The sequence below is a fragment of the Dichotomopilus funicola genome, assembly GCF_033296635.1.
Source record: "Dichotomopilus funicola strain CBS 141.50 unplaced genomic scaffold C8A04scaffold_4, whole genome shotgun sequence".
NCBI lineage: Eukaryota > Fungi > Ascomycota > Sordariomycetes > Sordariales > Chaetomiaceae > Dichotomopilus > Dichotomopilus funicola.
The window spans coordinates 496,401-514,532 of NW_026944025.1; the positions used below are offsets into that span (position 1 = coordinate 496,401).

An 18,132-nucleotide genomic window follows, 5' to 3' on the forward strand; every position below is an offset into this window, starting at 1 on the left:
ACACTTTTATCCCGGACTATTACAGATAGGCTCACAAGTTTGTCTGTATTATGGAGACGCGTACTTGGCCAGGTACGTAGGCAAGTAGTTATGAAGTTAGTTCCCTGCCTTTCGATTTGGTAAAGGTAACATCACCTTCGATCTGCCCCCTTCTCCCAAGCGAGCGAGGTAGGCAAGCACATGATGGGAGGTACAGTAGTCATCGCAAGGTTTGGTCCCCCCGGAAACATGAACAAGCAGCAGGAAAGCCGCATGCATCTCCGGTTCATACCTTTCTTTCCTTCCTTCTCTCTTTCTATTCGTGTTCAGATTCAATTTCCCCGCACCCAGGGCCATCGTGGGGAGGGAAGGAAACGGGAGGGAAACAGATGTTCGTTTTGTCACACACCGCCATTGCCATGGTAGGCCCTTCGATCACCGTCACCACCGCCACCGTTGACGTCGCACCAAACCAAAACCAAAGATTCCAAGCCCATGGATGCGGGGAACAGGGCGGGAAAAAAAGGGGAAAACGTCCGATGGCTTAGCACATGGGTTATTAATTACAGAGTGGGTAATTATATGGTTCCTGAAGACTTCTACATCTATCTGTGCGGATCAGGATAAGCTTTTATTATCACAAGCTGTGGAGGGGGGGTCTTGAAACGTGAGAAAGGGGACGGTTAGATACCTACTCAGTGCTGAGGTGTGACTAGGCGAATGGGTAGGTGGTAAGTCTCTAGCAGGTGGGAAGAGGAGCAGGCTGAATAAAGGAGCCATGAGGATACCTACATATGAAGAAGTAAACCAACCAACGCTCCCCTTTTGGTTTAGACAGGAAAGTCAGACATACCATACCACACCGTATGGAAGGGACTTAAGTTCCAATCTCAAGAATATAAACGTAAAAGGAGAATACCATAAAACACACCTCCAACATTATGACCCATGTTGAGAACGGCGCGACGTCCAACATACGTCGGGACGCCTTAGACACTCCCGTGAAGAACACTGGCCGGGACTTGGGACACAATAAGAAGGTTCAGTGGGGAAAATATCGTGTTTAGTAGTGTCTCATGGTAACCCCATGGTTCCTACATATGCTAACAGACTGGCTCGCTAAATGCTGTCTTCATGTTCGTTTCGTATCTGGCTGCCGATTTCTTGGAGATATCGTACCAGCCCTCTGAGAATATCACCATGCTCTCTGAGGATATAGCCATGTTTCTCATTCATTTCATCGCACTTCTTTCTCCCCGTGTCATACCATGTTCATCCATCCATCCATCCATCCATCCATCCATCGGGTATAATTCCATCTTTGCCCATTGCCTTCCCCTCAACCCCTCCCTTTCGTTCATCACCCGGCTGATAGTCAAAACTCCTCATCATCCGACCCCCCCTCCATATCATTCAGCGCCAACTGCACAAAATGCCGCACCCACTCCTCATGGGCCGGCGCCAGGCCCGCCTCACCACCGCCTCCACCGCCGTCATCGCCGGCAACATTATGCGGGTCTGCATGCCGGGGGCGGGCTAAGGGGGCGTGTGGACGTCCGCCTGGGTTGTTGTTATTAATGGGTAATTGGTTGTTGTGAGGGTGATGATTCTGATTCAACCGCTGTGCAAGCCCCGCGTTACCACCTCCCCGACCTCGATTTCGTGCGCCGCGTTGTGCAGCTGCTCTCGGTCCCCTCGCGGCCGGCCCTCCTCCCCGAGCAGGGCCGGGTGGTTGGGGAACAGCGGGGGGTATGATTCCCCCCGGGACCGCCGCTCCCCCACCGGCTGCCGGTTGCCGACCACGGGGTCCGCCACGCCCGGCTGCTGCGGGTTGGTTGGCGGCTATCCTGAGGACCAGCGGACCCTCACGCGCGATGCCGACTTGCTGTGCCCCGTTGACGGGTGGTTCTAGTGGTGGTGCTGCTGCTGCGGCAATTACGTCCTCGGCATCATCGGGTTCTTCGATTATTGGGATCAGGTCTTCGATGGCAACAACCCTAGGAGGAGGAGCAACCGCAGCTCCTCCCGCACCCCCAGCAAACCCATGCCCTGCACCATCACCATCCCCTTCTTCCAACTCCCACAGCCGCATATAACACCCCGTAATGCGCCCATCAGGCGCCTCATTAAAATGCTGGTACGGATTCCCCGGATCAAGCCACGACGAGCAGAGGTAGCAAAAGTGCGACTGGCAGCGGCTGCAGATCATGTGGTTGCAGCCGTGGGTCTTTTGGGCGGGCACGCCACAGGTCGGACAGGGGGTCGAGTGCAGGCGCATGTACTCGAGCGAGGCCAGCTCGTCGGCGGTGAGTTCTTGTTTGTCGCGGCGCGGGATGCAGCGGAAGAACTCGCCGTGCCAGGATTGGTGGCAGCGGCTGCAGAAGGCGAAGGCGCATTCCTCACAGATGGCTAGCAGCTCGTCGTCGGGTTTGTAGGGTTTAGACCCGACCTCGCCCTCGGGGCGGTCCGCGTTGTCGTCGTTGTCATCGTCGTCGTCGGAGGCGGAGTCATCGCTGGTTTCGGCTAGGTTGAACCCTTGGGGCTTCTTGTGCTTCTTGGACCGCGCAGCGCCGTTGCACCACTGGCGCGGGCAGTAGATGGTATTCTTGTCTGATTCCAGTTCGACCTTGTACTTGAGAGTGACGTAGCGTTTGACGGTCTCCTGGTCCAGTGGGATCTGTAAGAGCTCGCTAGGGTTGATAAACGTCCGCGGCTTCTTGCGCTTCTTGCCAGACGACTTGGTCCCTTTCGCACGGTCCTTGGCGCAATCGGGGGTCAGGCACTTCACGGCGGTGATATCTCCTTCCTTGATGGCGCTATTGTAAAAGTCCTGCAGACAGGCGACGCAGAAAACATGCCCACAATCCAGCATTCGATGGCAGGCGGAGCCTTTCTTGGGTTCTAGGACTGTTAGCAGATACCACGACTAGAAGATCCCGCCGGACATACCTAAACACACGCCACAGTCAAACGTCTCCTTCTCAAAAGCCGCCTTCCTAGCCTGGATATCATAATCCAGAATCGCAATCTTGTGCCGCGGATCGACTTCCAGCGACCCCTTCCCATCCACCAGCTCAAACAACCCATCCGCCGCCTGCTGAATATGGTCGATATACGTAAACCCCACGATATCACGCCCCATATCCTCCCACAGCCGAGCCGCATCCTCCTCGAGCCGCTTGATCGTCCCATCGGGGATCCACGGCGGGGTGGTCGATATAACAACCCGCGGCGGCTGTTCGGCGGGGTATTCCGGGCCGAATGTGATCTCGAGATGCACCGAAGGCAGGTATGCCAGCTCGTGCGAGTCGACGGCCCCTGCTGCACCCTGTGGTGGTGGTGGGGCAAGGCCCGTAGCTACCGGCGCATCGTCGGTGGCCGTCGCGGGGAAGTAGACGGTCACGGCTTTGGAGGGGTGGACGGGCACGTCGAGGGTGATGGCGTAGGGGTCGTCGGGGAGGAGCTGTTGGATCTCGGGGTAGATGGCGGAGAGGGAGCTGAGCTCGACATCGCGGGGGTTGTCGAAGTCGACGTCGTCGTCGGCCATGTCTGGCTTTTGTTACTCGGTGTGCTGCTGGGTATCAAGCCAAGAAAAGCAAAGCGTTTCGTGATGACGAGGTCCGACGGAGGGGCGCCGAGGGTTCCGTCTTGCTACCTACGCCCGTCGTTTCGAGGTAGCGTAGTGATTATGAGCAGTAAAGATTCCATGCGTGGAGAAGGCCAAGGGATGAAAAAGAAAAAAAAAAACGGCCAACCACAATGGCGACAAGTGCATGCACTTTTATCAACTCGGGAGATCCTTCGCGGTCGGTTCGCCCCGCTGAATCCCGGCCCGGAACGTTATCCGCGGAGGATGTCGTTGAGTTTGTCAGCCCTACCACAGAAACAGGCAGCGCAGGACTCTCCAGTGTCACGGCATCTCGGGCGATTCTTGATTTATCGCGGGTTCTCGAGAATTAGGTTTTAAGAGCCGAAAGCCGGGGGCAAAAAAAAAACCGTTTACCGCTTTCGAATCGCCTAGAAGCCTAAATCCGTACGCTGGTGGTGGTTAGAATTGCAGGTTGAGAACCCCCACCCGCCAAAAAAAGTTGCAATCCATCCGATGACTCGTCTCGGCCACGGCACTCCATCTGGCACTGTGCTCAGTGAAGTCCCACTGTGGTGGTGCAATTTGCGGGGGCCGGCTCCTACTAACGGCCTGGGCCGATTGGCCCCTGCACCACACCTGCGGGCCAGCTGCCAGCCACAACAGCCCCTGTCGCTGGAGTCTCGCCTGTCCTTTTGCCTTCCGTGTCCTGTGGTCCGGCCGGCTGGGTCTTCGTTTCGTGAAACTCCAAACCAACCAACAAAACAACAACCGCTGTGTTTACGAGCGTTCTAGCCAAGATAAAAGCCGTGACAGGTCTCACTCAAAATCAGTCCGTTCGGGGCAATCTTGCCAGTTTTATCTCCCAATTTCAGGCAAAAAAACACAATGCAATAACCACGCCAATCTTTCCTGTCCTCGCGATACTCCCTCCATCTTAACTGAAATCACAGCTCTCACTTTCGACTTCCAGATTTCAATTCTCATCCTTGACCTCGAATCGCTCTCCCACCACCCACAACCGCAACCATGGCCGACGACGTCACCCCGCTCGCCTCTCTCTCCCTCACCCATGTCTACTATGTCCGTTCCCTTCTCCCTTCTTGTCCCCCTTCTAACCACCGCATCAACACACCCCACCCTGAAACCTCATACTAACACCCCCCAGAACCCCTCCGACCCCCTCTCAACCCTCTCCGCCTTCCTCTCTCTCCTCCCGCAAGCCCTCATGATAGTCTACGTCACCCTCTTCTGGTCCACCCGCGAAGCCGAAGTCCTCCTCATGTTCCTCGGCCAACTCGCCTGCGAAGCCGTCAACTTCATCCTCAAACGTCTTATCAAAGAGGAGCGGCCCAAACTCCTCACCGACGCTGCTGGGGGCGCCGCCGTGGGACACGGATACGGCATGCCGAGTTCCCACGCGCAGTTTGTTTTCTTTTGGGCGGTGGCGTTGACGTTGTTTTTGGTGGTGAGGCATCGGCCGGTGAAGTTGGGACGGGTGGTCTCTGCTGCTGCGGCCGTAGCTACGGTTAATGCTGCGCCGGGAGTGCCGGGGGTGGGTGTTGCTTCGCCTGCTGCTGTGTCTACGTCTGCTACGTCCGCAGATACTACTATCTCCAAGGCTGACGCCGACCCCACACTCATCAACATCCACCGCGCCTACCTTACCGGCGGTCTCCCAGCCCTAACCTCCTCCATCGAAGCCTACTCGCACACGCACTGGACGCTCCCGCAACGCTTCCTCGTCAGCGCGGGCGCCGCGCTCGTCGCGGCACTCGTCGCATGGAGCCGCGTATATCTGGGGTATCACACCGTGCGACAGGTGCTGGCGGGGTGTGCGGCCGGTGTGGTGTGTGGTGTGGGGTGGTTTACGGCGACATATGTGTTGAGAGAGACGGGGTTGTTGGCGTGGGGGTTGGAGACGCCGCCGGCGAGGTGCTTAAGGATTCGGGATTTGGTGGTGGTGGAGGATTTGCCGCAGGCGGGGTGGGAGAAGTGGGAGGGGAAGAGGAGGGCTGCGTTGGAGAGTAGACGGGCTGAGGTGGGGGGGAGGGGGAAGAAGGAGCAATAGAGGAATGGGAGGTGGTGTGATGAACGAGGGAGAAGTAGGTAAATAAACATGTTACAAGATTTGAATGTATGAAAATGACATCCATCGGAGTCTACATATACCCCTTAAAACTCGGGTATATTTCTAAATCTTCTAGAACTCCCCGGGAATTCCGCTTTAAACTTCCACACTCCAACGCCCCCCTAGTCCCATCGTACAAGAATCGGGCACTCCCTTTTGGAGCTCCCACATCACCAACACTCTTCAATCTGAATAATATCCTACACCCCATCTTAAAATCCTCCTGGAAGAAAACCCCTTACCGATACACCCCACCATTGTTCTCATACCGATGCCCGTCCCCGTAACTCGAATAGTTCCCCATCGGGATATTGTCCCCAGCACCGCCCAAATACGGCGTCTCATACTTGCTCGTCCCGTTACCCAACCCTCCATATCCACCACCGCCACCACCGCCAGCCCCAACGCCCGCACCAGCACCAGTACCGTGGCTGCTGTTGTGATCGACATGCGTCTGCTCCGTCGTATAGCTATCACGCAAATCATCCGGGGTCGAATGTTCCGGCAGGATGTTAGGGTTCTGGGTGTCCGTGGCATTGGTGCGCTTGCGGCCAAACCCCAAGAAGCCCAGGAAGCCGCCGCGCTTCTCGGGCTTGGTGGTGCCGTCGTTGTGGCCGTAGCCAGAGGTGTAGTCGTTGGCCGGCGAGGGGCCGAAACGCATCTCCTTCTTATGGTGGCGGACGAGCCAGAGGCTGACGAAGGGGGAGAGGGCGAAGAAGAGGCTGGTTGGTCTGTGTTAGCTTACTGTCGTTGTTTTTGGTGTTGAAAGAAAGAGTGACGGAGAGGGAGAGAGAAACGTACACAGCAACTATCGAAACCGCCAACGACGCCGTCTCCATCTTGCACGCCGTGCGCAAACTCGGCAACGCCGTAAACCCATCACCAGTACCCTTCTTATCCCCCACATTCGTCTCCGCATTCCCCCTTCCATACGGCGTATCAACATCCCCCGTGCACGTCGACGCGCCGCCGCGGTTGGCCGACGCAACATAAATAAACGCGCCGAGGAAAGCCACATCGAGCACCATCATCAAGAAGGACGGGAACGAGCGCCCCGCGCAGCAGCACAGCGAGAGGATGGTCAGTGCCGTGTAGGCTACCCCGACGCCCGAGATGCCCTCGACTGCTCGGACCCATACGTCGATGGGGAGGTTGTGGTTGTTGAGGGTTGCGAGGAAGTAGGAGAAGAGCGCGAGGACGATGGCTGCGCAGCAGAATTGGACGGAGCGTATGAAGAATTGGAGGCCCCGGAGGGCGATGCCCGCGCCCCTGCCCATTGTGTCGTCGGGATCTTAAAATCTCGGGTGGTGTGTTTTCCCCTGGCTTCGTTTATTGGTGGTTTGTTCGTTTGTCTTGTTTGTCGTCGATATTTCGAAGAATAGTCGTTGTCGTAATACAACGTAAAACAACAGTCGAGCGTTGATAGGTGTGAATGTCGATATCAAGTACCGGGTGGCACAAAAGGCGTCGACATTCGGAAAAAGAAAGCTTGAAAAAAGTCGGTTGCACTCAGAAAGGGGGGACAGAAGAGAAGAAACAAGGTCAAAGATTCGAGAAAGACCCGGAACACATACGACTTCCCCACGGCACAGCCTTAAAGAAAGGCGGCCCTGCGGCCAGTCTGGGGCGGAAAGGGTGGCAGACCGGGATCTGTGGATCGGCCGGGAGCCAATGGCCCACCCGCCCTCTTCACAGTAATGCATAGTAATAACTACATAAAACAAACCTCGAAAAAACGGGCGCGGCAGACGCGGCCTGTTGCATCATTGTCAAAGGGCCGTGGCCTCGACCACCCGGCCCGTCAAAACTTAACCCTCCGCCCTCTCACCATCAAAGAGGAAAAACTTTCAAGACTTCACAAGTCTCTCTATGTTTGTCCTTCGGAAATAGCCCGTCAAGGTCCACCAAAAACCCGCCAAAATATGAAAAACTCTCCTCAGTTCCCATTGTGATCAACCAAAAGTCTCCAGCTGGCGTTGTCGCTCGCCGCTGCCCAATCAAGCCAATCAGGTGATTCCACCGTCACAGATGCCCGGCCCGGGCGATGCCGATCCGATCGCTGAAACGCCCTGTGGGTTTCTTTCGTTTGGTCGTTTGCAAGTTTGCCGTGCGCGTTCGCTGTTGCTGCGGCCGCCCTCCATGACGAATCCCGATGCCCCAGCGGGCTTTCCCATTGATTTGAGGTCCAGCGCATGCCCCACCGGTGACGTAAGAGTGTGCATTTTGGAGGGGCAGATCGGAGAGCTTCAGCCACGGTTCGGCAGCTGAGGCACTCTTGGCACAGCCACGGTGGCGCAGGGATACTGGGACAACTCTCTCCATATTTCTGTTCGCGAAGGGTTGTGTTACTATAACCCTAACCCGAAGCCGGTCGAGGCATGGAGAAGAGCCGACAGCCCGATTTGAGGTGCAACTCGGCGGCCATCGAGGTTCAACGCGGGCATCGAGTTATAAGCAGAGCATCGGGGTGCACTACAGGCATTGAACCGCGGGAGGCTCAATAAAGCCATCGAACCGTGTGAGATACAAGGGGGCCGTCGAACTACGCGAGTTGCAAGAAGGCCATTGAACAATATGCCTACAGCTCGCGCGGTTCGATGGCCGTGTTGCACAGTGCGTTGGTGGAGTGTAAATTGGGGTAATGACAATGCAACTAACCGATCTATAGATATTCAACTTACTCATGGACCTACTTAAACCACCTAGCGGCCTGCGACTCACACTCGTGCGCCACGGTATTAATCCGTGCGAGGCCACGACTTTTCTTCCTTTAAAGATGTTCGTCTTGGTTAGTCCTCTTGGGCGCGATAATGGGCGCTGTGACTTTGCTCCTGGGCCAGGCTGCAGGCTGCAGTGGGAGGGCCGCCCGGGAGACCGAGCAGAGGGAAACGTTATCTCAGGAGCGCAAATGGGACTGAGCGAAGGAAAGAGGGACCGAACGCCATTCTGGGAGAGCATAAAAAGCCGTGGGATTTTGCGTGCGTTGAACTTTGGACTCTCACCAACACTGTCTGTTTCCTGAAATCCATCCTTGCTATTCTCCAAGATCAATACATCCGCACAACACTCATAACTCAAGTACCAGTCACTTACCAGATATACAGCCCAAACCTACACCATGTCCTACACTATGTCGATCCCCAAAGATAGCCAGGCGTGGTTCGTTCTTTGCATAATCAAGAAGTATGCTGAGGAACAAACCTTAACCCTCTATCCCGGTGTCGAGTTAAAGGCCCCCGTACCGCCGTCTGCCTTTCTACCGACATCGATGTGCGAAGCATTGGCTCGGGCAGTTATGAGCAAAGACTTCGTGGCCGGCGACCTCGACCAATTGACCCGGCAAGTCCCCGGGCTTGGTAACTGGCTGTGGCTCACTGACTACGGCTATGGCCTGGTCGCCGAGTGTGCGCGCGCACGAAAGGAGGGTATGGAACAGTGGAAAAGGCATCAGGAGAAAGTCGAACCCAGAGGTATGTACGAGTCAACTGGATCACAATCCCGCGCCAGCTTTGAGCCCAACTGCACTGGGTCTATCATTTTCGCCGTCCCCATCCACTGCCCAGGACCAAGCTTTGCAGCCCCTGCTAACATCGCCCTCATTGTCAGCCACAGCTAGGCCGCCGGGTATCGCGGAAATATGGGGTATTGGGAAACCGATAAATATCATGTTTCCCTAAACTGATCCGGGGATGCGGCGGTGGCGAGAATCTGTGACTCGGTGCATGACATTGCGATTGTGGGTGCAGACCCAACCCGACCCTTCCACTTGGCGTGCGATGCAAGCGTGACCGCAACGGGAGCGGTGCTGTTCCAGCTCCCAGAGACGGTAAACCCTACAGCAGAGTACCACGAAAAATCCCACTTCAACAGCTTGAGCTTCAACATGTTCCTCTCCTTCGCGTTAAAGGACGGGGAACTAGCCAATGTTTGTGAGGATGGGATGACCCAAAGTCCGGCCTGTTTCCTAGGTGCGCTGAAACGGTGGTGGGGTTCAAGGTTAAACCAAACAATGTTGCTGGTTCGTCCGATATGTCGAAGACTTGGGATGGATTGAGAAGTAGCAAAATACATATGAGAGGCAAACAATTCAGAAATTATAATGAACTCTCTCAACGCTGGTTACCCGTCAGAACGTTTTTACAAGGTGACACTTCACCCACCCACGGTTGCTCTCTCCATGTAATTACATTCAATCTTTCTCTGCTTGCATTTCACCTCGCTCCCTAATACCCAGCTGCTGGTAGTCCACATCCCAAATCCTCGTCCCAGAAACCACCGCGCCTTCCTACCTCCGTTTGCAACTGAGTAACGGCAGGAATCAGCCGTCCCCCCCTTCCCTGTGAACTCACAACTCGCTCTCCAGGAAACAAGCAGCGTCCCGTCCATCCTCTCATGACGAAATCCACGCCATCCTGTCCCCCAACAAATGATTGGGAAACCCCTTTGGTGTAGTGGTTAACATAGCGGATTCTCAGTGACACGGCTTCCGTTGCCCGGGGTTCGATTCCCCGAAGGGGTGGTTCTTTTTGCGGATTTTTTGTCTTTTGAGGATTGTTGTGTTGTTGAGTCGTTGAGGGTTGGAACTTCTGAGCTTTTTTCGTTCGAAACAGAGGTTACAACTCGACCACAGTACGATTGACTGAGCAGACCCAGCAAAAATTTCAAGACTATTTCTCAAGGCAGATTCTGAGACTTATATTGTGATACCTTCTACCTACGGCAGACAGAAGTTTGTTACTTCTGAAATTGTGCATGGCCCCAACGGAGTCGGCCGTCTCTTGTTTCAACCGGAGAACACGAATCAATTGAAGAAAACACGAAAACCCTTGCTGCAACCCTTGCTTCACGGGAACCATCTTGTCTTTATAAAACTTGTAGACGGCATTTGAAACAACCCCGAGCCGTTGTGGTTGTGTTCCCCAACACCCGAGATGGTGTCAGTGGTTCCTTCCCAAAGCGGAAGTCTCACGACGGCCTTGTGTCGGTGTGGGTCTCCAAATCCGCAGCCAATTCCTTGCTGCTTCTCTCCGAAGTTTGCACTCAACCAACAACCTAGTTAATCTTTCCTCTTGCTACTCCGTACGGAGTATTGACCAAACAATCTTCAATACCGAGCCTCACAACTCCCACGTGCCGTCTCAAGGTTACAGCTTGATGCCAAGGCATCCATACCACCCAAGATCGGAAAGTCACTCAGAAGCGGTTGCGGCGTGGGACGATCGCCAGCGGCTGATCGGCACGAAAGGAAGCTCCGGAATCGACTTCGAACCTGGAACCCCTGTCGCTGTGTTCAGACGACTCACAAGTGCCTGCATACTGCGTATCGACTTGCAGACGGGGCTTGCAGGAAACGTGCAGACACGAGGACTTGCACCTATTGGTAAAACTGGGCATATCTTTGGTGTGCCGAATTAGGTTGGTGACGATAAAGATGTTTCTTCCCTTCGGATCGGTTTCTCTTGGGAGTGAGGGAGTCGGTCGACAACACATCCTGCGACGAGAAGGACGAGCACGACGTGGCCTGCCTTTCCCGACTCGGAACTCCCAGGCGAGCTAACTGCAATCCAGAGTGGCCGGGCGTTCAATAATCAATAGTCAATAGTCACCACTGGAAAACGTCCTAAGCAAGAGCCGCCGCCAATTGCAAAAATGTCTCGAACTCGGCGCCGAGCCGCCAGGGCTTCCCAGCCCCACAAGAACATGCGATGCTGTGGTCTGTGGACGGTTCTGGCTTTCGCAGAACCTCCCAAAACGGCGAACACAGCGGATTTGCGGCTGGAAATAGTTATCGAGAAATTCGATAAGCTAACCCAGCAGTGCCAGCACCAATGGGATGTTCGACAAATCCGGATCAAACGGCGCCTTAGCGGGGCCACAGAGTCGCCTGGTGGGATCGAATCGCTGGAAAAAAAGGGCGAGCCGAGACCCTGGGAAATACGAGCGACAGGGGTAAGGTAACCAGCCGCACAGTGACCCGCGAACCCGCGAGGGAGAGAGGATGTGCTGCAGGGGTGGTTTTTGGTGGTGGGTTCACTGTTGGCGCGCGTGGGAGGTCACATCGTCCCGCTCACGCTTTGGGTTTGCCCAGACTCTCTTCACGGGCTGAGCTGAGTCTGGGCGGGCTGCAGTAACGTTAGCTGCTTGCTGGGTTGGGGGAACGGGGGAATCGGCACACCGGGGGCCGGGTTCGATGAAAGAAAAAAAGAGGGAAAAAAAAAAAGGTTCTCCCCCCCTCATCGACGCCCAACATGCGCGGGTTGAAGGGAATCTTGCGATAACCTCTCTTTTCCTCTCACTCACACTCGCTCGGCGTCCTCGCTGTCATCCTTTGCGTGCTTGCCATTTCGGTGTATACCCTCGCTTTTCCTCTCGGCTGACGGCTCATGTTTACTGCTTGCTCTTGTCTTTGTTGATTTACCTCCCGAGTTAGAGCAGACGCCGTAAGGTAACCTCATCAGTTGAGATCACAGGCATAACTCGGCGTTGTCTGTCCACTCATTTTCCCTCATCAGCCTCGAGATCAGATTCCGGGATACCGCACTGGTCGTCCATAACCCAACACCAACATGAGAACACGAGCAGCGCCGGCGTACGCCGGTCTGCTGTCCCTCGCGGTGCAGACCGGGCGCGTAGCTGCGGATCCGACATGGCCGGCGGCGACAGACCACATGGAGGAGATTGTGTACCAACTGCAGGGCGTCGAGGGGAGCCTGTTCAACGATATCATTACGCCGTGCAACAATGAGGCGGCTGGGCCGGGGCGGGTGACGGCTAGTGAGTGGTTGAGGGTGGGGTTTCAGTAGGTGTTTTATTTTTGGTTGGGGTTTTGATGTTGGGGTTTGTTCAAGTCAGGGTTTTGGAGTTTAGGAGAGTCGAGGTCGAAGGGGGGATGATGGAGATGTGGGAGATCATGCGGGGTTGATGGTACCTCAGGAAAACTCAGGTTCTATAAAGGAAGTCAGACACCAAGAGAACACAAAGCTGACTCCTCTAGTGATATGGCCCCCGCCAACCGCTACTTCGGCACGGGCGGCGTCGACGGCTCGCTGCAGTTCGAGCTCAACAACGGCGAGAACACAGGCCCCGGGCACGCCACAACGCTCCAGTTCATGGCCAACTACTACACGTCCCGGTCCAGCCTCGCCGACCTCATCGCCGCGGGGGTGTACGCCTCGGTCCGGTCCTGCGGCGGGCCCATCGTACCGCTCCGCCTGGGCCGCGTCGACGCCACGCAGGCCGGCAGCGCGGGGGTACCGCAACCCCAAAACTCCATCGTCTCCTTCCAGCAACAGTTCGACCGCATGGGGTTCAACGCCACCGAGATGATCCAGCTGGTGGCGTGCGGGCACACCCTGGGCAACGTGCACAGCACCGAGTTCCCGCAGATCGTACCCGCGGCAACGGGGCAGATCCCCTTCGACACGAGCAACGCGGCGTACGACAACAAGGTGGCGGCCGAGTATGTCTCCGGAAACACCAGCAACCCGCTGGTGGTTGGGTTGTCGATCGCGTCCGGGCGCAACTCGGACTTCAAGGTGTACAACTCGGACCGCAACGTCACCATCGCCGCGCTGGCTGCCGACCCGGCGTTGTACCGCGCGACGTGCCAGCGGGTGCTGCAGAAGATGATTGAGGTGGTGCCGCAGGGGGTGGTGCTGACTGCGGATCCCATCGCGCCGTATGAGGTCAAGCCGGTGAATGTGCAGTTGACGCTGAACGAGGGGGGCTCGACGTTGGCGTTGACGGGGTCGATCCGTGTGCGCACGACTGAGGTGCCGGGGGATTCGATTGATAGTGTGGTGTTGACGTGGAAGGACCGGAATGGGGGGGATAGTTGCGGGTCGTCGGGGTCGTGCTCGGTGTCGGCTACGCTGCAGGGGGTTGGCCAGGGGTTTGATGATACCTTTGGGGTGAGTATCTGCTAGAGTTTTTTTTCAACGTTTGACGTTGTCTTGGTGTCTTGGTTAGATTGATGTTGCCGCTAACGCTCTGCTCACGTCTAGTTCTTCCCCATCGCGGCCACGATCCCGACCGCAGCCGGCATCTCGTCCTTCACCCTCACCGTGAAGCTCAAAGACGGCACCAGCAAGACCTACGACAACAACGGCCACGCCTACCCCGTCCCCGACGCCGTGATCCTGCAGAAGCCCCAGAGCTGTCTGCTGCAGGGCAGCGGGGCGCTCACCGTGTCGGCCCTCGTGCGCAACGACCTGGCCGATCTCCCCGTGAACCTCACCGTGACCTATCTAACACCCCGCGGCACGGCCGACGGCAACCCCGTGCCGGCTTTGAACAATGCCGAGATCGTGATGACCAAGGGAGACTGTGTTGGGAAATACACCTTCTTCTCGGGCAGCTTTACCATTCCCGGCGGACTGAGCTATAACGCCAGGATTGGTGTGACCGTTGGCGAGGGGGAGACGGCGCACACCAAGGATTTCTTCAAGGCTAGTGATTTCCCGGGTACGTGTGGTACTTTTACGGGGGGTGCGACCTGTGGTGGTGTGACTACTTCTTCTGCCGTGCCGTCATCGACTACTACTACTTCGACAACTTCCGACCCTGGATCTACCACGACCTCCACCACCATCACAACCAGCGACCCCCCCAGCGCCACCACAACAACATCAACAACCTCCGCCCCCACGCCCGCCGTCAAACCCACCGTCGGCGGCTACACCTTCCAAGCCTGCTGGACCGAAGGCACCGGCTCCCGCGCCCTCACCGGCGCCTCCTTCGCCTACGACACCATGACCCTCGAGTCCTGCATGACCAACTGCACCGCCGGCGGCTTCGACTACTTCGCCACCGAGTACGCCCGCGAATGCTACTGCGGCAACTCCCTCCACGCCACCAGCTCCCAGGCCCCTTCCCCAGACGACTGCAACATGCTCTGCGCGGGGGACCCGTCCGAGTTCTGCGGCGCCGGGAATAGGCTCGAGTTGTATTCTACTACGGCTACGCGCACGACGTCGGCTACGCCGGCGCCTACGGCGACGCTGGCGAGGAAGGAGGTGGTGGGCGGGTATAGGTTGGTGGGGTGTCAGAAGGAGAGTTCGGTGCTGGGGGTGAGAGCGTTGAGTGGGATGCCGGTGTTGGCGGTGGACGGGTTGACGTTGGAGGGGTGTGCGGTGTATTGTGGGGGGTGGGAGTATTTTGGGGCCGAGTATGGGCGGGAGTGTGAGTATCTGCCTACCTACATACCCAATCCGGGCATCCCTAAGCATCGAGTCACTTTGGATGTGAACGCAGCTAACAGTTTGGGATATAGGCTACTGCGGAAACACCATCAACGGGGACAGCGTGCCGGCGGCCCAGGGGGACTGCAGCATGACTTGTGCGGGGGATCCGTTTGAGTATTGTGGTGCTGGGGATCGGTTGGAGTTGTATCGGCTGGCGAGTGCCACTGCTACTGCTACTGCTACTGCTACTGCTTCTGCCACTCCTGCTTCAGGGTAAGACGGTGGTGTTTTTTCCATTGAACCGGTTGTCAGCCATCGCTGGCTCCATCATGAGAGGAGAACAATCGAGTTGTTGAATCAAGGAGACAAGAGCTCACCAGAGATATCATCATTGAAGGCGGGATGGGTGCCGGGGGGGGAAAGGATATAATTAATGAGGTCTAATGAAGCGTTCTGAAATTCATTGGGATATTTATCATATCATGGCTACTATTCTTATCGTCCCATCTACTCGGGACGATTCAGTCGTATGCTGGGATATTAACTCGGGTATGTTACAGATGATCCGGACGGCTGCCAGCTCCAGTTGATGCAGAGCATGACGCACCGGTATGCACCTACTTCGTAATGCATATATAACACATACATATATGTACCTATGTCAAAGCGTTTCAAGTCAAAATGTTGAAAACATGCTGTACAGCGGAGAACCTTGTGTCCGGCTGAGAACCTTACCTACGTACAGTTGATATCCAAAAGTCCAACCCGCCCTCCATCTATAAATTGCCATACCTCCCCTCGAAAATGACCAAATATCCATATCATCTCCCTTCAATAAATTCCTCCAACACATTATTTTACAGATTCCCCAACTTATTCCTTGGACAAATCCCTTAACAAATCCCTTCCACAATTCCCTTCTCCAACCACCACCAAAAATGCCCTCCCTAACCACCCTCGCCTTCCGCATCACAACCAACCTCCCCGCCGGCCAACCCCTTCCCACCCGCGCCATTCACACCCCCACCGCCACCACCAACCCCCTCAATCCCACCGCTATCACCACCATCCCCGGCAGCATCCCCGACAGCAGCATCCCCGACAGCAGCATCCCCGACAGCAGCATCCCCAGCAGCAGCATCCCCAGCAGCAGCATCCCCGGGAGCAGCATGTATACCTTCCACCCTTAGTCCTCAACCTAGACCAGGTTGAGGGAACTGCCGGTTCTGACAAAAAGGGAGAAGAGGTATATTGTGAAGATGGCGGAACGCAAACCGGGGGAGATGGGGGTGGGGATGTTGGTGTGAGACCCAGGGGGGGTAGCACGGGGGATAGGGATGGGGATCAGAGGGGGGGGAGGGAGGAGGAGGATGATGGGTTGTGGACGCCTCTTTGGTTGAGGGGGGAAGAAGAGGAGGAGGAGGAGGGGGGTGAGGGGGAGGACGATATTGGAGATGAGGAGGAGTATGTAGGGGAGAGGGTGAGGAGGAAGGGGAAGGCGTTGTTTGGGGATTGTTGGAAGGCTGTTATGTAGGGTGTACTGTAGAGGTTATCTGTTGGGGGTGATTGATTGACTAACTTGAGTCTTTCTTTAATTTGTGTCACTGCGGTGAAGCTGAGGTTGATATTGTCATCCGAAGCTCAATATTTCTGTTTCGATCAAAGTATAGGGCAAACAACCGCAGTGAATCACATATATAGTCTAAGTTAGTGCTGTTCGCAAGAGAGTTGAGCTGGGGCTTTTCGACACGGACAACCCGATCATCTAACGGGCGTGGTGTCGTTAGTGGCAGCTTATACGTGATTACTCAATAAAATTACTGACTTTAGTCTCAATGAAGTGGATATTATAGTTATATGTTATGCTTGCGTGTATTTTTGTCCTTTCCGTGACTAATATCGCAAAACAAACAGCCACCGCTTAGGACTCATTAACAATATAATTAAGCACGATTAAAAACAACACCATCCACCTTACAATTCCAAATCCCCCCTTCAACCCAACTAAACCAACCCCCTAAAACCCTCAACATAACCCACGTGGCCGCTCGTCCGTTTTTTTTTTTTTTTTTTTTTTTTTGGTATTTTTATCCCGGTTCCATTTCCATCATCGCTGTCATCATCAGACAAACTTCTAAAAAAAAAGGCTGGCGGTTATCCACGGCATAGACCTTCCCATGTCTCAGTTACACGAAAGAAGGGAGGTCACGGTCGACGGTCAGGGGTGCAACCACATTGTTTGTCAAGTTTGTCAACTGGCAGGCTGGCTGACAGGCTGACCTGGTGTGACTTGATCTTACCGAGGTGTGTCTACATGTACGTTCACTTGTGCTGGGCTGGGCTGCGGTGAACGAACCTTTGGCCGTTGTCTTTCTTCCTCTGGTTGAATGTGGAATCTGGAATTTGGTTCTGGGTGGAAATGGTCGTTGTTACCAATCATTCGGTGTCACTCGCTTGTAAGCGATTTGTTTTGTTCGCTGGGAGAAATCTCGATTAATAATTCGAGCACGTTCAATGTATACGTTAGTTGGGCTTGGTGCAAAGCGCGATGGTGGTTCAATGCAAAATTTGTCGCCTTCGTAACAGTAACTGCTGTTTTTTCTTTCTTGAGGTTGTTCCGTCGGACGAGGGACCAATATACGGCCGCTTTCTCTCTATTGACGGGCTGAAGAGTTATGACGTCTCCAATGTTAGCTCAACAAACAATCCCCTACACCCTACTGCGTAGGTCCGTCGATGTCCGCGTGATGTTCCGAGTCTTCACCGCGAGACTGCCACCCAAATACTACCTTCCTTCACCCCTCATCCCTGTTGACAACGGTCTCTCCCCTTGGTCGGGTCGCTCCCGAGAACAGAGCACAACACGGCGCGTCCCTTGAAAGTATCCTCCATAACCTGGAATGGGAGCAAAGTTGGAGATTGTATATCGCCCTGCCTGCGCTGGCTTTATTCCCAAGTCTTACACAGCCTTCCCAACCAAACCACGAATCCAACCCATTGAACTTTTTCTCACCTGTGATTGATCTGTGAGTCTGTGTCCCCTGAGTGTACAAATACCCCTGTCCATCCCAACGCGCATGAATCCCCCCCGAACCCCTCCCCCGCCATCGCCCCTCTAACTCCGGCCCGGCCGCCAATCGCAATGGCCAATTCCACTCCTGGATTTCCCAAACGATCCAATTCCCGATCCGATCCCAACCCAGTCGCCGGGAAAGGACGGAGCTTTTGGAGCGGGCTTCCTCACCAACAATTCT

The 18,132-nt window shown here is 55.4% G+C and overlaps 4 protein-coding genes and 1 non-coding gene across 5 annotated transcripts; 3 read left to right on the plus strand and 2 right to left on the minus strand.

Annotated features, from left to right (window-relative positions):
• Positions 1 to 1,354: 1,354 nt before the first annotated feature.
• Positions 1,355 to 3,526, minus strand: C8A04DRAFT_24988 (rwd domain-containing protein; the record flags this gene model as incomplete). The annotated part of the gene is made up of 2 exons (XM_062779388.1): positions 1,355 to 2,880; positions 2,929 to 3,526. The coding sequence occupies 2 exons, from the start codon at positions 3,524 to 3,526 to the stop codon at positions 1,355 to 1,357; spliced, it is 2,124 nt and encodes a 707-aa protein (XP_062640560.1).
• Positions 3,527 to 4,594: 1,068 nt separating this feature from the next.
• On the plus strand, positions 4,595 to 5,636 carry C8A04DRAFT_24989 (uncharacterized protein; the record flags this gene model as incomplete). The annotated part of the gene is made up of 2 exons (XM_062779389.1): positions 4,595 to 4,648; positions 4,734 to 5,636. 2 exons carry the CDS (start codon positions 4,595 to 4,597, stop codon positions 5,634 to 5,636), a joined length of 957 nt encoding a protein of 318 aa, XP_062640561.1.
• Positions 5,637 to 5,934: 298 nt separating this feature from the next.
• Positions 5,935 to 6,973, minus strand: C8A04DRAFT_9211 (uncharacterized protein; the record flags this gene model as incomplete). The annotated part of the gene is made up of 2 exons (XM_062785399.1): positions 5,935 to 6,418; positions 6,498 to 6,973. 2 exons carry the CDS (start codon positions 6,971 to 6,973, stop codon positions 5,935 to 5,937), a joined length of 960 nt encoding a protein of 319 aa, XP_062640562.1.
• A 3,160-nt stretch (positions 6,974 to 10,133) lies between these two features.
• Positions 10,134 to 10,215, plus strand: C8A04DRAFT_t19. Its single transcript has one exon. It is a non-coding gene; the product is annotated as a tRNA-Glu (tRNA).
• Positions 10,216 to 12,262: 2,047 nt separating this feature from the next.
• On the plus strand, positions 12,263 to 15,155 carry C8A04DRAFT_9233 (heme peroxidase; the record flags this gene model as incomplete). The annotated part of the gene is made up of 4 exons (XM_062785410.1): positions 12,263 to 12,495; positions 12,691 to 13,606; positions 13,700 to 14,876; positions 14,968 to 15,155. The coding sequence occupies 4 exons, from the start codon at positions 12,263 to 12,265 to the stop codon at positions 15,153 to 15,155; spliced, it is 2,514 nt and encodes an 837-aa protein (XP_062640563.1).
• Positions 15,156 to 18,132: the final 2,977 nt, after the last annotated feature.